The following is a 27121-nucleotide window of genomic DNA, read 5'->3' as shown; positions in this document are numbered from 1 at the left end:
GATATCTTTCCATTTCTTTAAGTCATCTTTAATTTCCTTAATCAATATTTTATAGTTCTTCATGTATTACTCTTTCATCTCCTTGGTCAGATTTATTCCTAAGTATTTTATTGTTTTGAATGCAATTTTAAAAGGCATTGTTCCTTTACTTACTTTTCCTGCTATTTCATTGTTAGTGTAAAGAAATGCAACTGTTTGTTAACCTTGCATTGTGCTACCTTGCCAGATTGTTTTATCAGGTCTAGTAGTTTTCCTGTGGAGCTTTTAGGGTTTTCTATATATAGTATCATGTCATCTGCATATAGTGACAATTTTACCTCTTCTTTTCCAATTTGGATCCCCTTTATTTCTTTTTCTTGCCTGATTGCTGTGGCTAGGACTTCCAAGACTATGTTGAATAGAAGTGGTGAGAGTGGGCATCCGTGTCTTGTGCCAGATTTTAGTGGGAAGACTTTCAGGTTTTCACCATTGAGTATTATTGCTGGCTGTGGGTTTGTTATAGCTTTATGTTGAGATAAGTTCCCTCTATACCCACTTTGGCAATTTTTTTTAATCATAAATGGATGTTGAATTTTATCAAATACTTTTTCTGCATCTATTTAGATGATTGTGTGATTTTTGTCCTTCCTTTTGTTGATGTGGTGTATCACACTGATTGATTTATGTATGTTGAACCATCCTTGTGACCCTGGGATGAATCCAACTTGATCATGGTGTATGATCTTTTTTATGTGCTGTTGGATTCTGTTTGATATTTTGTTGAGTATTTTTGCATCTATGTTCTTCAATGATATTGGCCTGTAATTTTCCTTTTTGGTAGTGTCTTTGTCTGATTTTGGTATCAGGGTGATGACGTCTTCATAGAACGACTTTGGGAGTACTCCCTCCTTTTCAATCTTTTGGAAGAGTTTGAGAAGGATCGGTATGAGTTCTTTGTGTGTTTGGTAGAATTTCCCAGTGAAGCCATTTGGTCCTGGATTTTTGTTTGTAGGGAGGTCTTTTGTTGCTGATTCTATTTCATTTCTAGTGATTGGTCTGTTTCTTCTTGACGCAATCTTGGTGGACTGTATGTTTCCAGAAACCTGTCCATTTCTTCTAGATTGTCCAGTTTGTTTCCACATAGTTGTTCATAGTAATCTCATGGTTTTTTGTATTTCTGTAGTATTGGTTGTAATTTCTCCATTTTCCTTTCTTATTTTGTTTATTGTGTTCTCTCTCTCCTTGGTGAGCCTGGCCAGAGGTTAGTCAATTTTGTTTACTCTTAAAAAAAAATCTCTTGGTTTGATTAATTTTTTTCTATTATTTTTTATTTCTATTTTATTTGTTTCCTCCCTGATCTTTATTATTTCCTTCCTTCTGCTGACTTTAGGTTTTGTTTGCTCTTCTTTTTCTAATTATTTTAGGTGACAGGTTAAGCTGTTTATTTGAGATTGTTCTTGTTTTTTTTGTTTTGTTTTGTTTTGTTTTGTTTTGTTTTGTTTTTTGAGGAAGGCCTGTTAATCACTATAAACGTCCCTCTTAGGATTTCTTTTGCTGCATCCCATAAATTTTGGTTGTGTTTTCATTGTCATTTGTCTCAAAGTATTTTTTAGACGAGATCGGGCACATTCAGGGTGGTATGGCCATAGACCCAAGGTATTTTTTAATTTCTTCTTTGATTCTATAATTGTATTTGTGCTTTTCCTATTGTGATTTTTCCTTTTCCTATGGAGTCTTCCTTCTTTTCTATTTAAAGAAGATATTTGAACATTTCTTTTAGGGTAGGGTTAATATTACAGAATGTTTTTAGTTTTTGCTTGTCTGAGGTATTCTTTATTTTTCCTTCTATTCTAAATGATAACCTACATAGAGTAACCTAGGTTTCAGAATTTTTCCTTTCAGGACCTTGAATGTATCATGCCACTCCCTTCTGGCCTGCAAAGTTTCTGCAGTAAAATCAGCTGATAGCCTAATGGGAGTTCCCTTATAACTGACTGTTTTTCTCTTGCTGCCTTCAGAATCCTCTCTTTATTTTTAACTTTTGCCATTTTAATTATGATTATGTCTTGATGTGGGTCTGTTTGGGTTCATCCTGTTTGGAACCCTTTGTGCTTCCTATACCCGAATATGTTTCCTTCTTTAGGTTTGGGAATTTTTCGGCCATAATTTCTTCAAATACATTTTCAATCCCCTTTTCTCTCTCTTCTCCTTCTGGGCCCCCTATTATGTTTAGGTTGGCACATTTTACATTATCCCATAGATCTCATCTATTATGTTTATTTTTTAAAATTTATCTTTCTGTTTGCTGTTCTGATTGGGTGATTTCCATTATTCTGTCTTCCAGATGACTTATTTGTTCTTCTGTGTCATTTATTCTGCTCTTCATTGCTTCTAGATTGGTTTTTATCTTAGCAATTGAATTGTCTAATTTTGATTGGTTCATCAGTATAGTTTCTAGTTCCTTATTACAGTGATCTGCATTTCTATTGGTAATCTTTCTGAATTCCTTTAGCATTTTCATTACTTCCTTTTTGAATTTGGGTTCTAGTAGACTGGTGAGGTCCATTTCATTATTTGCTATTTCAGGGGATTTCTCTTGTTCTTTTAATTGAGAGTAGTTCCTCTGCTTTTTCATTTTACTTAACTTTCTCTTTCTCTGTGAATTTAGGAGAAATAGTTATCTACTGGGATCTTGAAGGGGTGTTTTATGTGGGAATGTCCTTGTGTGGACTGTGTTAGTGTGATATTTTTGGTACAATGGCTGGTTTTGGTATGGATGCCAGCCATTTCTTTCCTCAGAGTATGCTGGGTGTTACCCCCTTGACAGAGGGTGTGATTGATGTTGTTGGGTTTACAGCCTGTGCTCTGTGGCTGTCGCCACCCTGTCGGGATGTGGTCTGCTCCCCAGTTGTTGGAGTAGAAAGCCCCAGATTTGATCAGGCTCTGTTGCCCTTGAGTGCATGCCCTGTTCCAAAGGATATGACCCCAAAGCAAGTGAGTCCTGTGTGCTCACAGGGAACCTATGCACTCACTGCCCACACAGGCTTTGCAGTTCCACCCAGAAGCAGCCCAAGGTTAATTCTCTTTCTCTGTTGTGTTCCTCCCAGACCTAGTGCTAGGCTGTGGTGTGGAGCTGAGTGCCAGGGCACTGTGGCTCCAGGAATTGAGACGTATGTGCTGCTGCCTCTGTGGTAGACCTCTCCCAGGACCTGTCTGCCCCAGATGCAGTGCCAAGCTGCAGCGTGGGGTGAGTGGAGCCAGCGCTCTCCCCCAGGGAATTGAGCCACCACGTACTCCTGCCCAGGGCCTGTCCTCCTGAGACGGCACCCAGCTGCTGCCATGTTCCTGCAGTGCTGACAGCGTCCACTGCAGCCTGACCCACCCCGACGATTCGCATGCCCTGACAGTGGGCCCTGTGGTTCCCCCTGGGCCATACCCCAAGCCCTCTGGGCTGTTTAGCGTCTGAGCGCAGGTAGATCAAGTCCTCTCCCACGCTGGTCTGCCCAGCATGCAGCGCTTAGCCTCTGTGTGTTCTTGTGGTGCCACCCAGCGTGTGCACTGACAACGTCTGTCTGGCTCAATCTGCTGCCCCCATGTGTGCGCTGACCGTAGTCTCTGCGATTTGGTCCGAATCACACCCCAGGTGCCCTGGACTGTTTCTGCGCAGGTAGACTGAATCTTTGCCCTGATCTCCTGCCGGGCTGTGGTGCAGAGTGAGCAGAGCCAGGACGTTCCCCTCTTTGGATTGAGGAAAGCAGTGAGGTGGCAGCCACCAGCATGGGTCTCTCTCTGTCCTGATTGGTAGCAAGCCAGCATGCATGCACTCCTGGCGAGGAGAGTCTCGGCTTCTCCAGCCCCTCTATCTGTCCCCACAGATTTCCCAGCAGACAGGGGTGCTCCTTGCCCTTTGGGGGAGTAGCGATCCTAGCTTATGTGAGTCTCCAATTAGAGCCCCTTGCTTGTGTGGGGCTGCCTGTGTGGACCTTCTGCTCCTTAAAGATCACTCCCAGAGGCACCAGTTCCACCCTGATGACTTTTTTCTCTGTCCTACCCGGGTATGTGGAGATCTCTCTTGCAGCTTTGGTTTTTATAGGATATCTTCTGCCAGTTTCCAGTTGGTTTTCTGTGAGAATTGTTCCGCATGTAGATGTATTTTTGATGTGTTTGTGGAGGGAGATAAGCTCCTGCTACTTTGTCATTTCATCCCCCTCCACCCTCTCTTTTATATTTTTAACCTCTTTGTTTCTCTATACTGCACCATGTGTAATTCTTCAACTCTTACTTCTGATTAACTAATTCTCCCAGTGGTATCCAATCTGCAACTTAACCTGACCAGTGAGTTTTAAAAATCAATTATTTAATTTTCATTTCTAGATATTCTGTCTGGTTCTTTTTCAAACTTTTCTGATCAGTTTTTTAAGTCTCTTACTCAGGCTTCCATTCCCTTTTTCACTGAACACATTTAAAAGGGTCATTTTATATTCTGTACTAATGGTTTCAATATTCAAAGACTTTTCATTCCATATCTCCTGTTTGTTTATACCAACTCTTGTTCGTGGTAGTTTTTTTTCTATCTGTACTTAGTGATTTTATTATGAGCTTATATTTTGGGGAATTCCATTTGCTGAAATTCTTTGAGGCCTGGGTTTAGAGTTCATTTCTTCCAAGGATATTTCCTTTTGCTTATATGAAGCATTGGAACTTTACCAACTAGGAACCCTTTAAACTTCATTCTTGGTTGAGGGTTCTCTGGGGCTGGAGGTGTTGTGAATTCAGGCCTCAAACCTACAGGGTGACTGGCTGGTATAAACATAGTCTCAGGGGGTGTTTTTCTCTCCTCACTCAGAATCAGAACCAAATGAGATAATTGCCCTTTGGGGGAGTAGCGATCCTAGCTTATGTGAGTCTCCAATTAGAGCCCCTTGCTTGTGTGGCACCTTAGCTGTGTCTCTGTATTCTGCGTGGCTCTTAGGACAGAAGCTTTTGGTCCCTGGGAAATGTAGATGGCCGCTGTTCTGTACTGTCTACCTGTCTGGTTTCGTGTGTTGCCTTCATTTTTGGCCTTCGGAAAATCTCTCTCCTTTCTTGCCAGCAAAATCATGTGTTCAAAAACAGGTGTGTGGTTTTGCTTTGTTTTTGTTTTATTCAGCATTTTAAACATTTTAAAAGTAAGATTGTTGTTTTTTAAAGGATATTTATATTCACTATTGCTGGAAATTTACATTTTCATTCCCAGCAAAGTTCCTTTTTCTTTTAGAGTCATTTGTAGAGTATTTTGTAAGTCATTTGTGGAGAGAATGACTGAAGAGGTGCAAGTTTCACACATAATCAAGCACAGCTGTTATCCATTAATTCCTTTTCTGGGTTCCCTTCTTGACCGCAGCCAACCAGGTCTTCTCCTATTTCCTAGCCTCCAGGGCATTTTGTTATAATTCATAGCACCAGCAAGACTTCACATAGTACAATTTTTAAACGATTATTTTCTTTCAGAGAAGAAGAGAAATGATCATTTCCCCCATAAATGGCTGCTCAGAAGTTAAGAATGTGTTAGTTTCCCTTAGTAACAGTGTTGATGCTTAATTTATTCATTACTTCAGTAAGTTTTAAAGTCCTATGTGCTAGACGCTCTGAGGGAAGCATTCTCTATGGTGGAATATTTGCTCAACAAATATTTATTAAGTTCCTACCATTGTACCAAGAACTGGAAAAACAGCATGAAAAAAGCATAGAGACAAGAAACAGTTTGGCCTCTTTAGGGGCCCAAAGTGGTTTAGAATAGATGGAACACGGAGGAGGTAGGGGGCCAGAATTGGGGCCAGAAATTGAAATTAAGTATCCACAGATTTATTTATCTGCATGAGCTTGTAATTGGGCTCCAACTTTCTAAACTTTCAGAAGTTTTATGCATTTTTCACTTTTGATGTTCAAATCAATACTTGAGGTTTAAATCTTAAGCTTTTACTAGAACCCGGTGTCTGGATGTGTTAAAGTCTTAATGAAAACATAAAACAGAACACTTGTGTTTCATCATAGCTCTGTAACCAGTCTCTGGGTCAGTGCCAGGCCCTGGGCACAGTGGGTTATGGTGGCCCACAAGAGTCTGGGAAGGGAGTCAGGGTTGGGTATGAGAGAACAGAGTATGACCTTCTTGCATGTCGTGCCGGGGGAAGGCAGGAAGCCTGAATCTACGGGAGAAGCTGAGACCAGGAGCCTGGAACTCAGGCTGGACCAGAGGGGAAAGACCAAGAGCAGAGTCTGAAACTACAGGTGCCCTGGGTTCAAGCCCAGCTCCGGGGCAGGGGCAGGGGCAGGTTCCAGGAAGGCCGGGGGCCTTCCTTTGTGTCTGTAACAGACAGGTCCACAGAGGAGTTCAACTCGAAGACAGCTGTGGATCCTAGCACAGGGAGTGTCTCCCCTGCCTCGGGTTTCAGAACTGTCCTTGCTGTGGGCAACCAAGCCTTGTCGTGGTGGACAGGGCAGGGTCGGTGGCTGATGAGTGCAGCTCAGACAGGCCAGGCCCTCAAGGAATAGGCCTGGCCACCTGATTGCCACGCCTCCATCCTCACAAACTTTGTAGAACTGTCCCCGTGTCTAAAAGATGAGAATGTGGGCTCTAACAGGTGAGGCTTTGCAGTGCAACTTCCAGTGGGACTTTTGGAAGACTGCACAACTGACCCATACTGATTTCCAGGATACAGTGGCCTGCTTTTCTCTGGGGATGCTTTCTAGTGTTACTAAAATAAACGGAGTGGGTGGTAGAAGCCTTGGAGTGTACAAATATGACCCATTTCAGAACACAGAGGCTTTAGACTGCCTAAGACAGATGGACGTGCTTGGGTAGAGAAAAGCTCTGAGGGTCTCAGATGTGCTTGTTTCCAGCTTTCTTTTGATAATTAATTTTGAGGAGGGGGAGTAATTGGGTTTATTTATTTTTAATGGAGGCACTGGGGATTGAACCCAGGACCTTGTGCATGCTAAGCACACACTCTACCACGAGCTATACCTGCCCCCAGCTTTCTTAATGCATAAACAATGAACTGATCCCAGGGCTAGGCTTTCTGAGAGGAGACAGCCCAAGTACTTCTCGGAATCTCTTCAGCGAAGTGCATGTTTCCTGAAGGCAGGACAAGGGGTGAAAAGTCAGCCACTGTGGCTTCAGGGTGTGGCAAAGGTGATGTGGATTACAGACCATCAGAGCTCTGTGGCCTTCCATCTGCCGGAGGCTCAGATCACAGTGACTGATGGGGGAGAGGGTTAACAGAGACAGCCTGCCCTGTCCTTTCCCCTCAGACCTTCTCAGTTCCAGCTCCTGCCTCCCAGCTGCCATCCTAAACCCCAGGACTGGCCCTCCTCCTCTCTCCTGGGTTCTGAGGTTCGCCTTCCTGCTCCATCTCTTAAATCCATGAAGGAAAGAGAAGGGAGAGCAGACTCTAGGCTGGGTCTTCAGGAGAGATGTCAGAGGCCAGTCAGAGCTGAGCTGAGCCTTGTGTGGGACCCGCTTTTGATAAGGAGAGAGAAGGTGGATGGATGCACTAGGCAGAGGGTAACATGGAATGATGCACAGATAAGCCTGATAAGAACATGGGCTCCAGATGGGGAGGAGGGTTAGGGAGGCAGCATGGGGCATTTTGGGATGATCTTAAATTGACTTTTAACCTACAGCGATGAGAAGTCATTTAAACTGAGGGGATACTAAGAAGGGGTAAAAAATAAAAATTAACATGTATAATTTTAAAATAATAGCTAATACGTACACTTTACAAATCATGGTTTGCTTCTTCATCTCCAGTCCTGTGGAGACAGATGTATTCCATCTGGACACAGGTGTTGGATGGAGTGCAGCATTCTCAATGTCCAAGTCCCGGCTCTCACTGGGGCTTCCTTGGGTGAAGAACGTCAGGTCCTCTGTGGAGCTGATGAGGAGGGAGGGATGGGAGTGCCTTCTCTCTGTGTCGTCCATTCCAGAAATGACCAGGCTGTCACCGGGCAATGCCCTGCCCTGTCAGGGCAGGGCCAGAGGAGGAGGCAGGCGGAGAGCAAGGTTATGTGAGACCAGCGGGGGAGGAGGCCCTGGAGATGGCCCAGCAGCCCAGACAGCGACAGTGGTTGATGGTGGAAGAGAAAGTGCTCACCTCTAACCTCCCTCCAGGTGCTACGAGCGCCCCTGGGAATCTCTGTCCACCTCCAGCTGGAGAGACAGACAATTAGGCCATTTCAGCTCAGACCACACAGACCGCTTAGGAGTCACCCGGCTTTTCTAACAGTACAGACTTTTCGTGGGACGTTCAACAAAGGGTTGAAGTGTGTTTGTTACCAAACACAATGGGATCAGTTATACTGGAAATGTTTTTTCTCCTCAGTGAGAATAAGGAGGAACGGGAAAGACAGGTGTGATTAGGGAAAGGACTAGTAGTCAACTCTGTGTTGACTTTTGTCTGGCTCCGCTTGTGCGACGGGAGAGCGGTGTGCACCGGGCTGGTGAAACACTCATGTGCACTTTGTGGGCGTTCGGGGGAAGGTATGAATGAGCCAGCTGAAGAAGGAACAGAATGCTTTGCCACAAACTCGGACACTGTTTAGCGGAAGGTGTCTAGTTAGGAATGTTGTGTATTTTTCCACCTGGCACTCCCCCTTCCCGTTTTCTTTCCAGAGTCTCAGACAAAAGGTAGCCCCAGAGAGAGAGGGACTTCAATTTGTGTAAAATTGGGCATGTTGTCTCTCCGTTGGTTACAACTCTACAAAGTGTGAGCCTGGAAATGGATTTGAACCCTGGGATTTACAAAACTTTGGATTTATATAAAATACAGTGTAATAATGAAGACCATAGATGGTGGGGTCTAATTTCCCAGGGACAAACCCTTGGATGAATTAACACTATACCTTGGGTTTCCCATCTGTAAAACAAAGATAATAGTACCCACCTCAAAGGGCTGTTGTGGGTTTAAAGGAGATAAATGAGGTCATGTACTCAGTAAATATCAGTGATCGTTGTTGTTAACAAAGGTTTTAGGAGGCATGTGCAGAATACTTAACTGTGCAGGGGCAAGGCCAGAGCAAATCCCAGGGGATAGCAAATTACAGAATCATATAACTACTGAACTTGAAAGAGACTTTCAGAATTGTTCCAACCCTTATTTGGTACCAGAAACTCTTCCCTACCCACTTGTCTCCCTCGGTGGTTACTCAGGCCCTGTGGTACGCCCACGCCCAGCGATGGGAAGCTGCGGTCTTGGGCCCGTGCCAGAGAGCTCTGTTGGAAAGTTTCTCTGTATGCTGAATCTAAGCTTCATCTTTTAGAACTTTCACCTACCAGCTTTGTTGCTTCCAGAGTGATGGAGAATTGGCCCACAGAGCACCTTTCAAGTCTGAAATGATCATCGCTACAGTTAATCCTAAGTTAACTTACCCTGCTTTCTCTATTCTTCAAAAGACATGGCTTCTAATCACATCACCGCCCTGGTCCTGCTTCTCCTAGATCAGTGATTCTCAACTGGGGTGACATATCTGGAAACATTTTAGGTTGTCACAAGAGGGGCAGAGGTGCTACTGGCATCTAGAAGAGGCCAGGGATGCTGTGACAGATCCCACAATGCACGGGACAGCCCCCACCACCAAGAATTATCTGGCCCAAATAGTCAATAGGGCTGAGCTCAAGAAATCCTGCCCTAAATATATGTTAATCAATGTTCTTCTTCAAGTATGGGCCCAAAATGTGAACAGAAGAGTGTCAGCTAACCCTGCCATTGGGCTGTCATTACTTTGCTATTAGCCTGAGACTTTAGTTTGAAGTTATTGTGGTCAGTTAAAGCCCCCTTTCGTGTGTTGCTACTAACTCAGGGATGGCACACAGAGGGCCAGCATGCACGCTTAGAAATCTCTAATCAGTGGGGGCCCTCTCTCCTGCTGAGCCCCGAGGCAGCCTTGCAGACTTTTCCAACACAGTATCCAAGGACACCACTATCAATTATTCAAAAGAAGTTAGCATGTGAGATGGGATCTATTTGCTGGATGTGTCTCCCTGATTTTGTGGCGTTGGGTCCCTGATGTGATGTAATCCTGGAGCCTGTGCATTGGAGGAGCATCCCCCATCCCCCACAGTGCTGTCTCACGACCCCTAGTGGCAGCTCGAAAGAAGAGGGGATGCCTTGACCTGACACAAGACACCCAAGTGTCTCACAGGCAGTTTTCTAAAATCCCTTTCCTGAGCACAAAGCCATGCTGCCTGCTGTCAGCATGGACAGAGCAGGGCTGCCCAGAAAGGATGTCCTCTCTCCCACACACACTCGTCAAGCTCCACGGAACAGCTCCTCCTCTTTGCCAATTTCTTCCCCGACCTCCACTCGCCACTCTTGACACTCATACTCTCAGTTCCCTGGATCAAAACTGGCCTTGCTTTTCCCAATATAAAGTGATGCAGGAGAGGAAAGTAAAGATGGGAAACAGGATCTACACCCTGGATTTGTCAGGAGAAAAAGAACTTGAGTACAGCCATCTAAGTTTCTCAGAGGCCTAAAACCTACACCAATCAATATGTAGAAAATGGTTATGGGGTGAGGGTAGAGCTCAGTGGTAGAGTGAGTGCTTAGCATGCGTGAGGTCCTGGGTTCGATCCCCAGTATCTCCATTAAAAGTGATAAATAAGTAAACCTATTACCTTACCCCCCCCCCCAAAAAGTATTTTTTTTAATTAGAAAATGGTTACATAATTTTACCTTGAAGCCCAGTGCTTCACATTGTGTTTAAAATAATTCCTTTTCTCCTTTTCTGGGGGGGAAAAATAGAAAGAGAAACTTTGGATAGGCTGAAATAGATGTCTTCAGTTTCAGCATTCCTTCATAAGCCTAGTCACTTTGTTAGTTTACACAGTAATACGTCTGATTTATTCAAATATTGACTTGACTTACTCAAGTATTCTGCTTGTAATATTTAAAACAATTTATTGAGTTTAATCGGACACTCAACTCACTCAGTTTTCAGAGTGTGAATCATTTATCAGGTACAGCAGTGGAGGTCAGCTAATGATCTATAAGGAATGTGGTATCTCTCAGTTTCCTAAGTATCTGAGAAGGAGGCAGAAACTGGAGAACACAGAAACCATTAATGTCTGAATGAAACAAAGAGCACTTTGTGTCTTCCAGGATGAGGGCTCGACACCACTGCGTAGCAGATCCAGAAAGCCCTTGTTTGCAGAACCTGAGCTGGAGGAGCTGTGCGGGGTGGGGCTGCGGGGAGCCTTCCCAGCTTGTGGCCTCCTGCCAGGTGGGACTTCTTCTAGAAGTATGGCTCACAGGGGCACAGGCTCACAAGCTGGACTCCCTGGGTTTGAGACCTGGCTCTCCCATTTTCTAGCTGTGAGACCTTGGGTCATTTACTTAAGCTAAGTTACTTAAGTTCCCTCCTGTAAAAAGGTAGCGATGGTGGTACTCACCTCACAGCACTGCTGTGGGGAAGGAGCAAGGCTGTCTGTATAGCACGGGTTCACAGAACCTGACCGACAAGCACTATTGTTCTATCGCCCTCGTGGGCCTCTGATTCAATGAGCATTTGTCCCTTTGTCTCTATCCTGGTTGATCTCTTGGTAATTCACTCATACAGTCTGTCTGCTGCAATACCGATTTCTATGGCACCAATTAGCTTGTATGTGGTTGGAAAACAGGGGAAGGAGAAGAGTTGAACACGGATGTAGTGTTGGTTCACAGGCAAGTTTTCCGCAAGGCAAGGCGAGATGAAGTAGAGACGAATGACAGCTTCAGTGGGAAGGGATCAGTGTGGCTTTCTGGGGTTTTCTTCTTTTAATTTTAAATGAACACCTGCACGTGGGACTCCCTTCCCAGAGAAGCACATCCTGGCCTCGCACCTCCCAGGTTCCACTTCCCCCGTGATACCCACCTTCACAGCAACCTCACTGGCTTGCAGCATCTTAAGTCCAAGTCTTCACTCAGTTCTTTCTGAGCATTTTTAATTTCCCCCAAAGCAGCTTCTGGGCCTCCTGAGCTGCCTGCACTGGCTGTCCAGGTTATCTCCCAAGGTATCAATTACTGTGTCTCTTAGAGACCGATGACAGAGTCACACAGGTTTTGAATGGTCTGCCCTTAACCCTGATTTTTCCCATAAGTCCTATTACTGTCATTGTGTGACTTTTGTAGAATGTGAGGCTTTTCAGGAACACAGCATAGCATGTCTCAACAGAAATGCCTCATTTCTTTCAAGTGCTGTAGAAGGCGGCAGCCACTGAAGCAAAATCATGTGAAGGAACTGAACAAGGCTGCCCTCGGGGAGCGTGAATGTGTTTGCAGGATCCCAGGCTGCAAGGCTGGTCCCTCCCCTGCAAGGCTGCAGACCCTGAAATCACCTTCTCCTGGCCTCGAGCACTAAAGTGTGATGCTCAGGTTCTGACCCCATCCAGTGTAGCAGAAATAACCACTTTTCTTTCTGGTTCTGTCTTGGAGAGAGCGTACAGCAGTATGAATTAACTACATAGATTTCTGAATAAAGCCTTTCTCTTTACTTTCTTTGAAATTTGTTCATGAAAATACACTTTGATTCTCAGGCATAAATAAGTCCTACCTCCCTAGAATTCCTGTGAGAACTTGTTCCCTTCTTTACTGAAGCCCTGACCACCTTACGTCTTACCAGAGTGACGTGTGTATGTGCGTTCACATGTATGTCCCTGTATGTTGTATTTGCGTGTGTAAGTGCGTGTCTTACCTCAGTCATTGAGGACAGGCACTTTGCTTACTTCATCTATTTCCTCCATATTGACCAAAACAATGCCTTTCGCGTAGTAAGTACTTAATACATGTACCAAATGGACAAATCCTCCACAGGCATTGACTTCCATTGGGCCCCCTTGGAAGGAGTTTCTGACAAATGTGCGCTGTGAATTACAATGCAGTGGTTAGAAGACATGGTTTTGCATGAAAAATTTCTTGTAGCATAGTTATTGGAAATTATTCTGGGGAAGTCAAAACCAAAAAGCAATATAAGAACACCTTGTGTGAAATATTTTATTCATCTTTTTAAAAAATTAATAAGCAGCAGACAGGAATTATTTCATTTGGCTGCTCTGATGGTTCCTGCTTCTTTCCAAGGTCCTGGAGGGTGAGTTGTTTCCCAAGGGAATACCAGTTCAGAACAAACCTCAAGGGGATTTCTGCTTCGACAGGGAACTGGCTGACAGATGGCAGGGTTCTAAGTTCACAGCAAGGGAAACATATGGGCCTGGGGGTTAAGGGAGACGGGCTCAGCCGCTTTGACTGAAACACACAACCTCCACTCGTCCCTTCCTATTGGTGAGTATCCAGGTATCTATCCAGTATCTTTGCTGTCCAACCCCCACCTTAGGGGGGATCTATGATGTACTCCAGTGTGGCTGGAGTGCAGGGTCCCAGAGGATGTGTGGGGAGAGGCAAGGCTGGAGAGAGAGGGCAAGACCCCTTTTGGAAGGCTATGTTGGCTACATCAAAGAGTGGATTTGTATCATGGAGGAGATGGAAAGGCACTTGAAGTTTTTTTTTAATTGAGGTATAGTCAGTTTACAATGTTGTGTCAATTTCTGGTGTACAGCACAGTGCTTCAGTCATACGTGAATATACACATATTCATTTTCATATTCTTTTTCACCATAAGCTACTACAAGATACTGAATATATTTCCCTGTGCTATACAGTATAAACTTGTTTATCTATTTTATATACACCAGCCAGCATCTGCAGATCTCAAACTCCCAGTTTATCCCTTCCCTCCCCCCTCCCTGCTGGCAACCACAAGTCTGTATTCTATATGAGTCTGTTTCTGTTTTACTTATGAGTTCATTTATCTTTTTTTTTTTTAAGATTCCACATATGAGTGATATCACATGGTATTTTTCTTTCTCTTTCTGGCTGGCACTTGAAGTTTTAAGCAGAGGACTATTACGATTAGTTTTGTAATCATTCTTACCAATAGCTCAGTAGCTAACCAATGGGTGGTCTCCATAACCATTTCCATCAGCACCACCAAGGAAGCATTAACTTAGAAATATGTGCTTGTTATAGGACCATAGCAAAAACAAAACAAAACAAAACACAAGAATGAGAATAGCTAGGACTTATTGAAGCTTTCTGTGTGCCACACCATATCCTAAGCGATCTTTTAAAATGCGTTAACTCAATCTTTGCACGAAGGAGCGGACACTTGAGGTCACACAATTACTGAGTGGCGGTGCTGGGACTTGAACACACCCAGGCCAGGTCCAGAGGCCATGCTTGTTACATTACAGCACTCAGCTGTCTCAGTGGTCACCCCCGTCCTGGCTCTCAACTAGGTTGTCTCTCCCCAGCCACGCTCGCACAGAAATTCTGAAATCGCCACTGCTTCTGGCTGTGTGAAGGATGGGCTGGAGAGTTCTAGACTAGAAGCCGGACTGTCAGGAGAGTGTTACAGTCACGCTGGTGAGACACGGTGGTGACTGGGAGCAGTGGTAACAGAAAGGGAGAGGATATGAGAGATGAAGGAGAACAGGACTTGGTCAGTCAAACAAATGAGAAAATGCACATTGCATGCTTAGCCTAGTACATGTTATTTTTGATATTTCAAAATACTGTAATATTTTTACCATTACCAGTTGGGTTATTCTTCAGATTTAAGTCAGAGCTTTTCTATAGTAAATACTAACATATGAATAGCCCTTTCTGGAATGTGCAACTTTTATTGTAAAATCTGATCTTAAAAAACTCGTTTATATCGGTTTTGGAGAGCTGCTGTAACAAAGTACCACAAACTGGGTGGCTCAAACAACAGAAAGAAAGTGTGTCACTGTTCTGGAGACTGGTAGTCAGGAGTCTGCAGGGCTGGTTCCTCCTGAGGGCTGGGAGGGAGAATCTGTTCGAGGCCTCTCCCCCGGCTTCTGGTGGTTGGCTGGCCATCTTTGGTGTTCCTCGGCTTATAGGTCTCTGCTTTCATCCTGACATGGTGTTTTCCCTGTGAGTGTCAGTGTCCAAATTTCCCCTTTTCATAAGGCCACCAGTCATACTGAATTAGGCTCCCCCAACTCCGGTATGCCAGTATGTCATCTTCACTAATTACACCTGCCATGATTCTATTTCCAAATAAAGTTACATTCTGGGGTACCGGGGCTTAGGACCTCAAAGTATGAATTTTGGGGGGACACATTTTAACCCATAGCACCTTTATAGCAGGTAGAGAAGAAATTACTCTTATTCCCATTTTAAAGGTAAAGAAACTGAGTCTCAGGGAGCTGAAGTAACTCACCCAAGGTAAACAAATTCCTGGGTCACAAATGCAAGTCTGCTCTCCAGTTCAATAGTCAAAGGGAGCCAGATAGTGCCTCTGGCTGAGTTTGTCTGGCTGTTCTCACACACCTGGACCAGTAAGATCTGAGGTCACACCTGGGTGTGTAAAGAGAGGGGAAGTGGTCACATGTGGTCTCTTCTTGCAATCAATTGCAAATAATCTATTGTTAAAAGCTTCCTTTTGCTTATTTAATTGCTGCCCCTGTGGCTGTACCTCAAGATGGTTTAACCTCGAGGGGAACTGTTGACTCAAATTGTTTCCTGTGAATCTGTTGTTTCTCCCCGTGGGCCCATCCCTGAGCTGAGGGGAGCTGGGTACAATGAGCCTATTCAGGATAGCACGTAAAATGCCCTGTGTTCCCCTTTTCTCTATAAGCAGCATTCTTTGCCCCCTTGTGCTTTTCTTTTGTCCTGCCCATTGCATAACATCAGTATGGGTGTGGGGAGTGTGTGAGTTGCCAGCAATGAGAGTGTGGCCGAGGACACCTGCCTGATGACTTATGCACAAGAGCAGACGGCGCTGGGCAAGCTTCCCAGGAACTGATCTGCCACCATGCCAGCGCTGGCCTGCACCTTCTGTTCTGCCCGAGTCCCTCTCACCAGCTAAAGCTGGTGTACCCTCGTGGCTTCCTCGGGGCAGAGAGGAGGGACATACCCCATCTGTGAGACCCCACCCCCTGGGAGGCAGTGTAGGAAGTAGTCAAGTGCAGATTCTGGAGACAGATTCTAACCCCAGCTCTGCCATTTGCCATGTGACTTCAGGGAAGAAGCTTCACCCCCCCACCCCATGTCATTTCATCTACAAAATGGAGATGATAAATTTATATCCCTCGTAAGGTTATCACCTGTACAAATGGCATAATCTATAAATGGCGCCTAAAACAATGTGCCTGCTACATAATACCAGCACTCAGTAAATATGAGCAATACTTCCTTATTTGTTTCCCAAGTGTCATTTGTTAATCTGCTCATTGGAAACTGGCAGGAAACGCATCAAGAAGTTAACAGCGGTTATGTCTGGATGGTGGAGTTGCAGGTGATTTTATTGTCCGAGTTTTGCTTATTTGTATTTTCAAAACTTTCTGTAGTAAACATGTGTTACTTTTTTAACGAGAGAAGACAAACTCCCGTCGAGAATCTACAAGGTGAAGTGGACTAGGGATGAGCAGGTACGAAGTGAAGACAGGACCACTGTCCTTAATGGAGTTTAAAGCCTATGGGAGGAGCCAAAACAGGTAGATTAATGATGTAAGAGGAATGGGCTATAATGCTCGGGGGGGCTGGGTACCGAACCAGACCCCTCACGTGGCACCTGGCACTACATAAATGTCACCGGTCTTTCCCCAGCAGTGTTTGTGGGAACAGGAAAGTAGGAAGACACACACAGTCAGATAAAAGAGCCACCCCCTTCATCTACCCCAGCGCCCCAGGGGGACGGGGATCGTTGAGAGTCCTTTCTAAGATGCCTATTTCTAGGAAGGGGCTTATGTTGGAAAAAGGTGAGATTCTTTACGGAGCACCTCTTACGAATGACAAGTATGAGCCCAGGTTGCAGAGCAGTGTGTCAAGTGGAATAAGTAATTTCCTGTTTCTCTCTCTCCATAGCATCATTAGCGTCATCATCATTCTGGCTGGAGCAATTGCATTTATCATCGGTTTTGGTATTTCAGGTATGTGATGTCTTGCCTTACCACGACCCATTCACCCATCAGTAAGCCCCTAATCGTTCAGTGTGGTAGAGTGGAAAGAGCACAGGGCTTGGACCCAGAAAACCTCAGAGGAGAGCACTGGTTCTTCTACTTACTGACTGTGCTCTCTGCACTTTAGTCATTTAACTCCCTGGGCCTCAGGTTCCTCATTTGTAGAGGGGAGGAAATCAGCCCACATCACCGTTTGGCTGAGCAGATTAAATGGAATGTCCATCAGAGTGTTCTGTCTGCCAGACAGTGCGAAGACCCATTCTGGGATCTTAGGTAAATGCTGTGGCTGAGCCATTCTGTCAGTTGTTGATCTGGGTAGGTGTTTCCTTTGTGATGAAGCTTCAGCTGAAGTGTTAGAATATCAAGACTTTGGACACAGGGGTCTTAAGTAAAGGGAATATTCGCTGGCCGTAACTGCTGTTCCATGTAGGAAACAGATGTCATTGTGGCGTGGATGGTGAGTTTCTGAATGCAGCTAACTGATGTCTTCTCTTCCGTGTGGACCATGTCTCAGAGACATCTATTATGGACGCCAGTTTGATTAAGATACTGAGTGAGTTAGACCAGCAGCTGTCCTCTCTGAAGCAAGTTCTTTGCTTCATTTCCCTTAAAGTGCATGACTCAGGCCAACCCATTTATTTTAACTTAGTCTGTGGCCAAAGCTGTCACTTTATAACTGCAGTTTTTATAGTTCCAGCTGTCTTTTCTCTCTGTCATTCTCCTCCAGTGTGAGTGTCCTGCCATTACACAGTAATCACAAGGCCTAAATGAAGAAAACGCATTGCAGATGTGTTTGCCTAGAAAAGACATTAGCATCCTTCCCCACTTTCTTATCAACAAAAATGTGTATTTTGTCTTTCATCCATTTTTCTATTGAATTATCGTTTTCTTTTTATATGTGGGAATTCTTTATATATTCTGGATGCAGTTTGGTTTTATATATTGCAAAATCTCTTCTACTCCATGGCTTGCTTTTTCACTCTAATGATGTCTTTCAATGAGCAGAAGTTTTTAATTTTAACATAGTCCAGTTTATCAGCCTTTTCCTTTATACCTGGAGCTTTCTGTAAACTGCTTGGTTAAGAAGTCTGCCTATCCCAAGGTCATGAAGATTTTCTTCTAGGTTATCTAGTGGAAGCTTTAATGTTTTACCCTCACATTTATACCTACAAACCATCTAGAAAAATTTTGTGTGTGGTCAACGATAGCGGTCAAGATTCCCACGTTCCGTGTGGCTTTACAGTTGACCCAGCACCATTTATTGAAAACACTATCCTCCCCTCCCCTTCTCACTGGTGCCATTTTTATCATAAATCATTTATCCAAATGGGTATGGATCTGTTTCTGAGCTCACTGACCTGTTTCATTCTAATATTCTTTTTTTTTTTATTGAGTTATAGTCAATTTACAATGTTGTGTTAATTTTTGGTGTACAGCAGTTTTTGACATACATGAATATACATATACTTTCATATTCTCATTCTAATATTCTTTTATAATTTGTTTTCTCTCTCTGTTATTTTGTCTTTTCGTTTTCCTAATCTTGGGCATTATCTCTCTCTCATCTTAAAACAAATTGACAAGGTATTAGTGGCTTTGTAGTAGTTTCGAAGGAACAAGGTTTTGGTTTCATTTTTACTTTCTCTAATTGTTTCCATATTTAACTAATTTTGGCTTTTATCTTTATGTCCCTCTTTCTTTGTTTTGCAGTCTTTTAGTTCTTTCCCTAATATCTTAAAACAAGCACTTCACAAAACACTACGTCCAGAAAGCCAATAAACAGCTCTTAGTAGACAGATACTGCCATTTAATTTTCCAAAGTGATTTCCCAAGTTGCTCTTCACCAGAAGTGTGTGAGAGACCCAGAGCGCCATGTCCTCACCAACACAGGATGTTGTGGAGTACTGTTGTGATTTTAATTTCAATTTCCTGGAGACTGAGGGGGCTGGGTATATTTTCACATAAGAAACATGTTGAGTGACAGAGCCAGACACAAAACAGTACATACTGTATAAAAACCAGGCAAATGAATCTCTGCTATTAGAAGGCAGAATAATGGTTATCACCCTGGGAAGAGGGAGAGAGCGGCCATTAGGAGAGGGCATGAGGGGGCTTCTAGGGGATAGCAAAGTTCTAGTTCTTGGTGTGGGTGGTGGTTACATGGGATGAAGTTGTGATAATCCCTCAAACTGCACAATTATGATGTGTACATTTTAATGTATATATACCTTGCATTGGTGGTAGGGTTTTAATATTATCTGTGGTACACTGCTGAACTGAGTGAATGGTAACTTTTATCTATGTATTCACCCCTCCATGCTTCTGTCCACTTGTCCATTCAGAAAGAACTTGAAGATGGACATTTAGGTTACTTTCATGTCTTGGCTATTATAAATAGTTGTAATGTATGTCATACTTCTACAATTCCTATACACTATATATGTAAATAAAATACTGACTGGTAAAGCAAATATTTTGGGCTTTTAAAGATATCAGCTCATATATTTTGGTACCTTCCTCACTAATGCTCAACTTCTCTTCCTTGCTTATAATTTACCCTATTCTTGATCTGATTTATCACCTTGAAATAAAAACCTAGTGTTTGCCCTTCCCTCTAAATCTTGGTGCCCAACCCTTTGGTGGCCTGGGGCTAAATGGCTTAGTGTTAGAGCCCTTCTGGAGTTATCTTTTGCTTGTTAGTGGCTTTGATCACCCTCGCAAGAATTTTCACATCGTCACAGCTTCCCTGTGACAGTCAACATTTTGCCACTTACACTTTTTCCTGTTGCATAGCCATAGCAACCTCAGGCACTTAGCTCAGTTCCTTGAATACAGAAGGTACTCTTTTAAGTCTTTTTAAAATTGTTTATTTTTTATTTTTATTGAAGTATAGTTGATTTACAATATTGTGTTAGTTTCAGGTGTATAGCCAAGTGACTCATATATATGTATATATCTCTATTCTTTTTTTTTATTCTTTCCCATTATAAATTATTACAAAATATTGAATACACTTCCCTGTGCTTCACAGTAGGTCCTTGTTGTTTATTTCATATTGATGGTGTGTATCTGTTAATCCAGTACTCCTAATTTATCCCTCCCTCCCCGCCAATTTCCCTTTTGGTAACCATAAGTTTGTTTTCTATATCTGTGAGTCTGTTTCTGTTTTGTAAGTTCATTTGTACTATTTTTAAGATTCCACATAGAAGTGATATCATATATTTGTCTCTCTCTGTCTGACTTACTTCACTTAGTATAATAATCTCTAGATCCACCCATGTTGCTGCAATGGCATTATTTTGTGGGGGAGGGTATAGCTCAGTGGTAGAGTGCTTGCTTAGCATGCAAGAGGTCGTGGGTTCAATCAGTAGTAGCTCCACTAAAATAAATAAATAAACCTGATTACCCCCCCCCCAATTCAAATGGCATCATTTCATTCTTTTTATGTCGGAGTAGTACTCCACTATGTGTGTGTATGTGTATTTATGTATGTATAAATATGTATAAAAAAATGTATACATCTTTATCCATTGCCCCAATGTTCATAGTGGCACTATTTATAATAGCCAAGACTTGGAAGTAACCTAAATGTCCATCTTTAAGTGCTTTTCAAATGGACAAGTGGACAGAAGCATGGAGGGGTGAATACATAGATAAAAGGTACCATTCACTCAGTTTAGCAGAGTGCCACAAATAATATTAAAACCTTACCACCAATGCAAGGTTTTCTGCCTTCTTCCTATTTTATAAGGTGAAAGCTGATTACTTTGGATACAATGGGCTGTTTATTAGTTTAACACTATTTAGTTGGATTTTTCTCAATTGCCTCTATTAAAAGGACAATAACCTGAGAGCATTATATTATCACACTTTAAATAAAATTGGTAAAATGTTAGCTGGCTTCACACACAAGACAATGAAACAGCATTAGGTAGATGATGATGATATGTTTTGAATCCTTTTTGCGTGTGCCTTACTGTACTAAATAACTTTGCATATATTGTCTGGTTTACTACTCACAACAAACAGAAAAATATTACATTGTCCTGATTAGAAACTCGCCTGAGGTTGCACACCCCTAGCAAGCAGGCATAGCTGTGGTTCAAGCCCTGGAAATGTGCTTCCAAACCCCCACTCTTACCCATCACCCCATACCAATGATAACATTTGTGCAGAGTTGTTGCAGAGAGGGGTGTTCTCTGGTTTGCCTTGCAGGCACTCTTCCTGAGGCCACAGCTTTTAAAGATGTAAAGATATTCATAAATACAGAAAAACATATGTCTTTGTAACTCTCCTGAGCCATCTATGTCACCTTCTCATAGCCACTCTACTCCTTACAAGTTCTAAATATGGACCTTACAAAACATAAAATGCGTTGGGGGTGGATTATTTGGAAGGGAGGCTGAGCAGCTCCCATTAAGCCCCAGTTATAGGACAGCCTTGTGGGTGACCCTTTAAGAAGGAGGGAGATGCAGTGGAAAGGCCCCTGACTGCTTAGCCCAGGCCCCATGCTGTCATTCACCCACTGGGTGCCTGTGAATAGCCCTGAGTGGCAGAAGCATTTAGGAATCAGACAGAGTGGTTCTAATCTCAGGTCTGACACTAACTGTGTGTCCTTTGGGATATAGCTTAACTTTCCAGAATCTCACTGGTAAAATGGTCAGTGTCGCTGTGGGAATTAAATGAGGGGGCATTTGTAAGGTGCTGGACACATGTACGTGTAATAAATGGCTCTTTGTTACTTACGTTGATACCATCAGTGCCATTAATAACAACTTGCTACTACTAATACATTCATGTAGCACCTCCTAAAGCTTGTACGGTTTCCTGACCACACCAGGAAACTCCCCTGAAGTTAGGGAAGCCAGGGCAGGAAGCCACAGGACACTGCCTCCTAATTACGCTCCGTCTTTTTGGTCCCTGGATAAACTGATCGATCAGGCATGTGCTTGTGGCATCAAAACAGGAGCAGTGAAGTCTTTTGGAAAGAATTTGATACATATTTTTAAATTACAGTCAGCTGAGAAAATAAACAGCTGTTGGCCTTTCTGACCCTTGTTTTATGGTTTTTAATTGTTTTTATTTTTACACGAGGTGGGGACGCTGTTTTAGTGGACAGGCTCTGCATATCTCAGTCTGGCCGTGGGTATGAGTGAAAAGCAGTAGAAAAAATAAGGCTCAGCACGAACTTAGACAAGACTGAATTTGATAGTGGCTCCACTACTTGCTAGATCCAGGGCTCTGGGCAAGCCGTCTAATACCACAGAGCCTCTTTCTCCTCATTCATCAAGTGGGTTATTATCAGCATCCCTATTTTAACAGATGAAAAATATTACAGAACAGAAAAGTCCAAAAACTTGCTGGAGGCCCCATATCCAGGGAGTGGCAGAGCTGGGACTGGAACCCAGACAGCCTGATACCTGTTCTCAGATGCCGTGCTCTGCGGCTGCCTCCCTACCTTGTTCCTTTATCTAGCCTAGCCCAGCATCCTTTCTAATGTCTTCTCACAGGAGCAGCTCTTAAACCCCAACCCTGCCCTCTTCTCTGGCAAGACTGCCACCCGCAGGGGCCACCCCGGGTTCCACTGGTGCAGGCTTAAGCCTGTGTGTTTCCACCTTTAAGCCACGTGCTCTGGTGCCCATCTGGGCAGCTGGGGATGCTCTCTGTGCTACTGGCATCTACAGAGCTCCTCTCACTGAGTCATTTCAGAGAAAGTTCATTTTCCAAGATCTCTCCTGTGGTGCTGGGCACCCCAGAATCATAATTTCTGTAAAGAATCCTTGCCTTGTGTTACTTACCACCCCACTTTCCAAGAGATTTCTGCTCCTGCTGGAAAGGGCAACTGAATAGTGCCCACTGAGTGTGAGAACAGAATAGCCCCGATTTCAGCCTGTTCCCCTCTGACACTTTTCCCGTGCAGACCAGAGCTGTGATGGTAATTAGCTCTCATGAGCTGGAGAATTCATTTTTGGTAAGCGGCTGGGGCTTCTAACTTTGGAGGTTTGATGGAATCTTAGAGGCCAATGGAATCCTTAAAACCCATGCCTGTTTAAATGAACAGAACTCTGCATCAGTAGATAGCTGCCTCTAACCAGCAACTTGAGCCCTTCTACCCTCGATAAACCACAGGAGAGCCCCTGGTGGTGAAGAGGCCTGGAGAGTCACATCAGGCCAGACTGTGTTTCCTAGAACGTAGCTCCTTAAGCAATATTTGTTCGCAAGTTTGAATACAGATTTCTTTGGGAGAGAAGCAATACCTATATGCTGTTGCTTACAAATTAAATCTCATTTGATCACTTTTAACCATAATTTATTCACCCAACAAATGAGTATCTACTGATTGTTTTCTGGGTGCAAAGCAATGGCTAGGTCTTCTTGGTGTTTTAAATTCTCGCTGGCTTTTATTCCTCTTGATTTGCTACAAGGAGCGGGGATTTCATCAACACGTACTCATTCCATCTGCCACATCCTTAATGCAACTCGAAATGAGCTGGAGCCTGCTGTGGGTCCCTGGGGCACTCCACAGCTGCCTGCTCTTAATCATTAAGTTTTCTAAGATATTTCAACAAATTCTCCACCTGTGGGCTCAAGGCCAACACATTAAATTTAATTCGGTAACACAATTACCGAACTAAGAAATGTCATTACCATTTCATTCTCTCCATAAACTGTGCTCATCAGGTATTTTTTTCTGAAAAGTAATTTTTCAATTCAACTTTAATGGAACTTTATGAACTAGAATCAAATTTACCCTTGCTCTAACAGAGCTACATTTGCTCCGTGATTTTATTGAGAATTGTGGTGTTTTCTCATTGCTTTCTTTTTCACTGGCTCATATTTCCCCCAAATTTAGGTGGGGTAGTCCTGCCAAGTGTGCCTTGTTCCTACAGTCATTTGGGGTAGAATCATTTATTCATTCACTCAACAGATATTCTTTTTCTCTGTAGAAATCTAGCACTAGGCACTTGCCTTAGTCTGCTCTGACTGCCATAATAAAATACTCTACCCTGGGGAGCTTAAACGGGGACATTTGTTTTCTCACAGTCTGGGAGCTGAGACGTGCCCCCAGGCTCCAGATGGCCCCGTCTCCACAGCTTCCATCAGACGCCCTCCGGCCTGTTGAAGCACAGTGCTGAGTGACGCTGTGGTCTGGGCTGGAGGAGCTAAGAGGTCTGGCAGCCTTCCTTCATTTTCTCTCATTGTTCTGTCCCCGTCAGCTTTTCTGTACCAAGCTGGCGGTATATAATCCTGTCTCCATCCCTGGCTTCTCTAGAGGCAGGTGTTAGAATCCACGAGTCATACGTATGATCTCCTTATCAAGTGGTTGTTCAGCCTCGCCCTGAGCGCTCTCTTCAGAATGGCTTTCTCAGTTTTTGCAATGTGGACAGGTTGAGAATTTTCCAAATCTTCAAGTTCTGGTTCCTTTTTGCTTAACAATCCCATCTTCAATTCATCTCCCTTCTTTCCCGTATTTTGCTATAAGCGGTCAGGAGTAACCAAGCCTCTCTTTCAACACTTTGCGTAGAAATCTTCTCAGCTAAATATCCTGTTTCATCACTCGCATGTTCAACCTTCCACAAAACACTAGACCACAGTTCGGCCAAGTTCTGTGCCACTTTATAACAAGGATTGCTTTTCCTCTAGTTTCCAATAACATATTCCTTATTTCCCATCTGGGATCTCACCAGAATTGCCCTTAACACCCGCATTTCTAGCATGCACCTCAAAACTCCTCCAGCCTCTAACCATCACTCAGTTCCAACGCTTCCTCCACATGCTCAGGTACTTATTACAGCAGTACCCACCCCACTTCTTAGTAACAAAATTTATATCAGTCAGGGTTCTCTAGAAAAACAGAACCAATAGGGTGTGTGTGTGTGTGTGTGTGTGTGTGTGTGTGTGTGTGTGTGTAGGGAGGGAAGAGGAGAGCAGGGGAGAGAAAAAAAGGAGAAGGGGAGAGAGAGAGAAAGAGAGATGGAGATGGGGTTTAGAAAAAATTGATTCACACGATTATGGAGGCTGAGAAGTCCCCGAGATTTGCAGTCAGGAAGCTGGAGACCCGGAAAGTTTAGTTCCAGTCTGAGTCCAAAGGCTTGAGAACCAGGAGAGCCAATGGTGTAGTTCCAGCCCAAAAGTTGGCAGACTCAAGACTCAAGAAGAGACGATGTTTCAGGTCAAGTCTGAAGGCAGGAAAAGACTAATGTCCCCAGCTCAAGGGCAGCGCAAGTTCCCTCTTGCTCAGCCTTTTTGTTTGATTTAGGTCTTCAGTTGATTGGATGAGGCCCACCCACACTAAGAAGGGTGATCTGCTTTACTGATTCAAATATTAATCTCCTTCAGAAACATCCTCACAGACACACCCACAATGTTTGACCAAATGTCCGGGCACCCTGTGACCCAGTCAAATTGACTCATAAAATTAACTTCTAAGTCATAGGACTTAGAAGTATGATTAAGACAGTTTTGCCCTTGAAAAGCTTACAAAGTCGTGCCAGAGATAGATTAGAGACAAGGTAGAGGGAGACAGTTGCTAAAATAAAGGCAAACAACAGTGTTCAGGAAGAGCAGAGAGAGAATCTGTTGATTTTGTCTTGGCAGATCTGCGGGTGCGGCCATGTGAATAGCCTTGACTACAAGTTTGGATAACTGGTGATAACGGAGAGGAGGGAAGTACACATTGTAGGTGCAAGATGAACAGGGGTGTGTGTGCAGATGCATAGTGTAATTATAACCAGCACTAGCCTGGGAGGTCTTGGACATCAGTCTGTCAAGTAAAAGATCATTAAAAAGCAAATTAAATCTTTGAAGTAGTGTTGAAGAAAATGCCAAGGCAGGGGATGAGGTGTGTGGCACAGCTAAACGTCTATGATCCTCCTTCAGAATTTCTCCCCCAGATCTCCCACGTGAGCGACCATGCATGGCAGCTACTCCAAAGGCTCTCTTCTCCCACACCCGAAAGCCTCCGAAACATCCCCCCAGCCCAGCCTATGCACATATTCCTGTTTCCTCTGCCTCCTCCTTTTTACCTGTAATTTTTCTTCCATCAGTAGCTCTTTGTTCTTTATAAATTCAACTAGCTTAGCTTCTCCAGTTCTGTCCCTCATTCATTGCCTCCATCTACTTCATACAGGCCTAGGAGCTAATCAGACAATTCCAACCCCGTGGGCTGGAAGAGGCGAGATGCCAAAGATATCCTTATGCTCATAATGTTTCCTTCTAGCACTTGAAAAACAGCAAGAGTGCTTTGCTTGTGTATTTTTCCATTGAAAGCAGCAAATCAACAAGTCACTTGATATGCATCCTATGAAAGGATGTAGTGGGAAATGAGGCTGGAAGGTAGCAATAAGGGCTAACAGCTATGGGTGTCTCCTGTGTGCCACGCAGTATTTAACTTTAAAGGCCATGCTGGTTAGTCTGAAGTTTACTCCACCGCCCTTGAAAGCCATGGAAGATGAGTGATCAGAAAACTGACATGTTCAGATTGTGCTTTAAGGTCTACTGGTAAGATTAATGCATGTAAAACAGATGAGAGGCAGGAATACTAATAAGGAAGCTGAGAAGTCCAACTGAGCGAGAAGTGCTCAGCACCCATCATGTTGGACTTTTTTGCTGTAATAAAGAGAGGTTTGTGCAGACCATTTTAACATAAGGTGTTTGTTTAAAGGATACTCAGAGATTGGGACAGGAACTAGACCTGAAAGCCTGTAGGATCTGAGACAGCTCCAGGGGTGGGGGACTCCCTTCATCTCTTCCTCTCATGGCCTCTCCCTCATATTTCTTTGGTTCTGCTCCACTCTCGTCTTGGGCTCAAAGACCCATCCTCTCCTTTAGCTTTACATCCAAACCACAGAAGGAGGCTCTCAAGAATATTCAGTTAATTAAATCACCCCTCGAGCAACTTCAGTCAACAGTCTCCCCTACAGAAAGAAGAGCTGGTCAGTCTTTTACAGACTGAGTGGGCTACCAGCTGGACAAGTGGGAAAGTGGCAGTGGACATGGCGGTCATCATAATTAATACTTCTATTTGTGATATGTTTGGAGAAGAGGGTGTGCCTTCTATCTTAGGCCAAAAATCAATTTAATTAAGTACTGTTCTTCATTACGCCACAGCTAGCACTCTAACCTTGACCAAGTCACTTCTGTTCTCTC

The 27121-nt window shown here is 43.7% G+C and overlaps 1 protein-coding gene across 1 annotated transcript in view; it reads left to right on the top strand.

Moving 5' to 3' along the window:
- Nucleotides 1–27121, top strand: part of VTCN1 (V-set domain containing T cell activation inhibitor 1) — a 64097-nt gene that overhangs the window by 28047 nt on the left and 8929 nt on the right. The window contains exon 2 of the mRNA XM_010968120.3: nt 16878–16942. Coding sequence (XP_010966422.3) covers nt 16878–16942 — 65 coding nt within the window. The remainder of the gene's footprint in view (nt 1–16877; nt 16943–27121) is intronic.

This window comes from Camelus bactrianus, chromosome 9 (genome assembly GCF_048773025.1).
Source record: "Camelus bactrianus isolate YW-2024 breed Bactrian camel chromosome 9, ASM4877302v1, whole genome shotgun sequence".
NCBI lineage: Eukaryota > Metazoa > Chordata > Mammalia > Artiodactyla > Camelidae > Camelus > Camelus bactrianus.
Note: the sequence above shows the minus strand (reverse complement) of the source record. Positions and strands in the feature narration are given on the sequence as shown.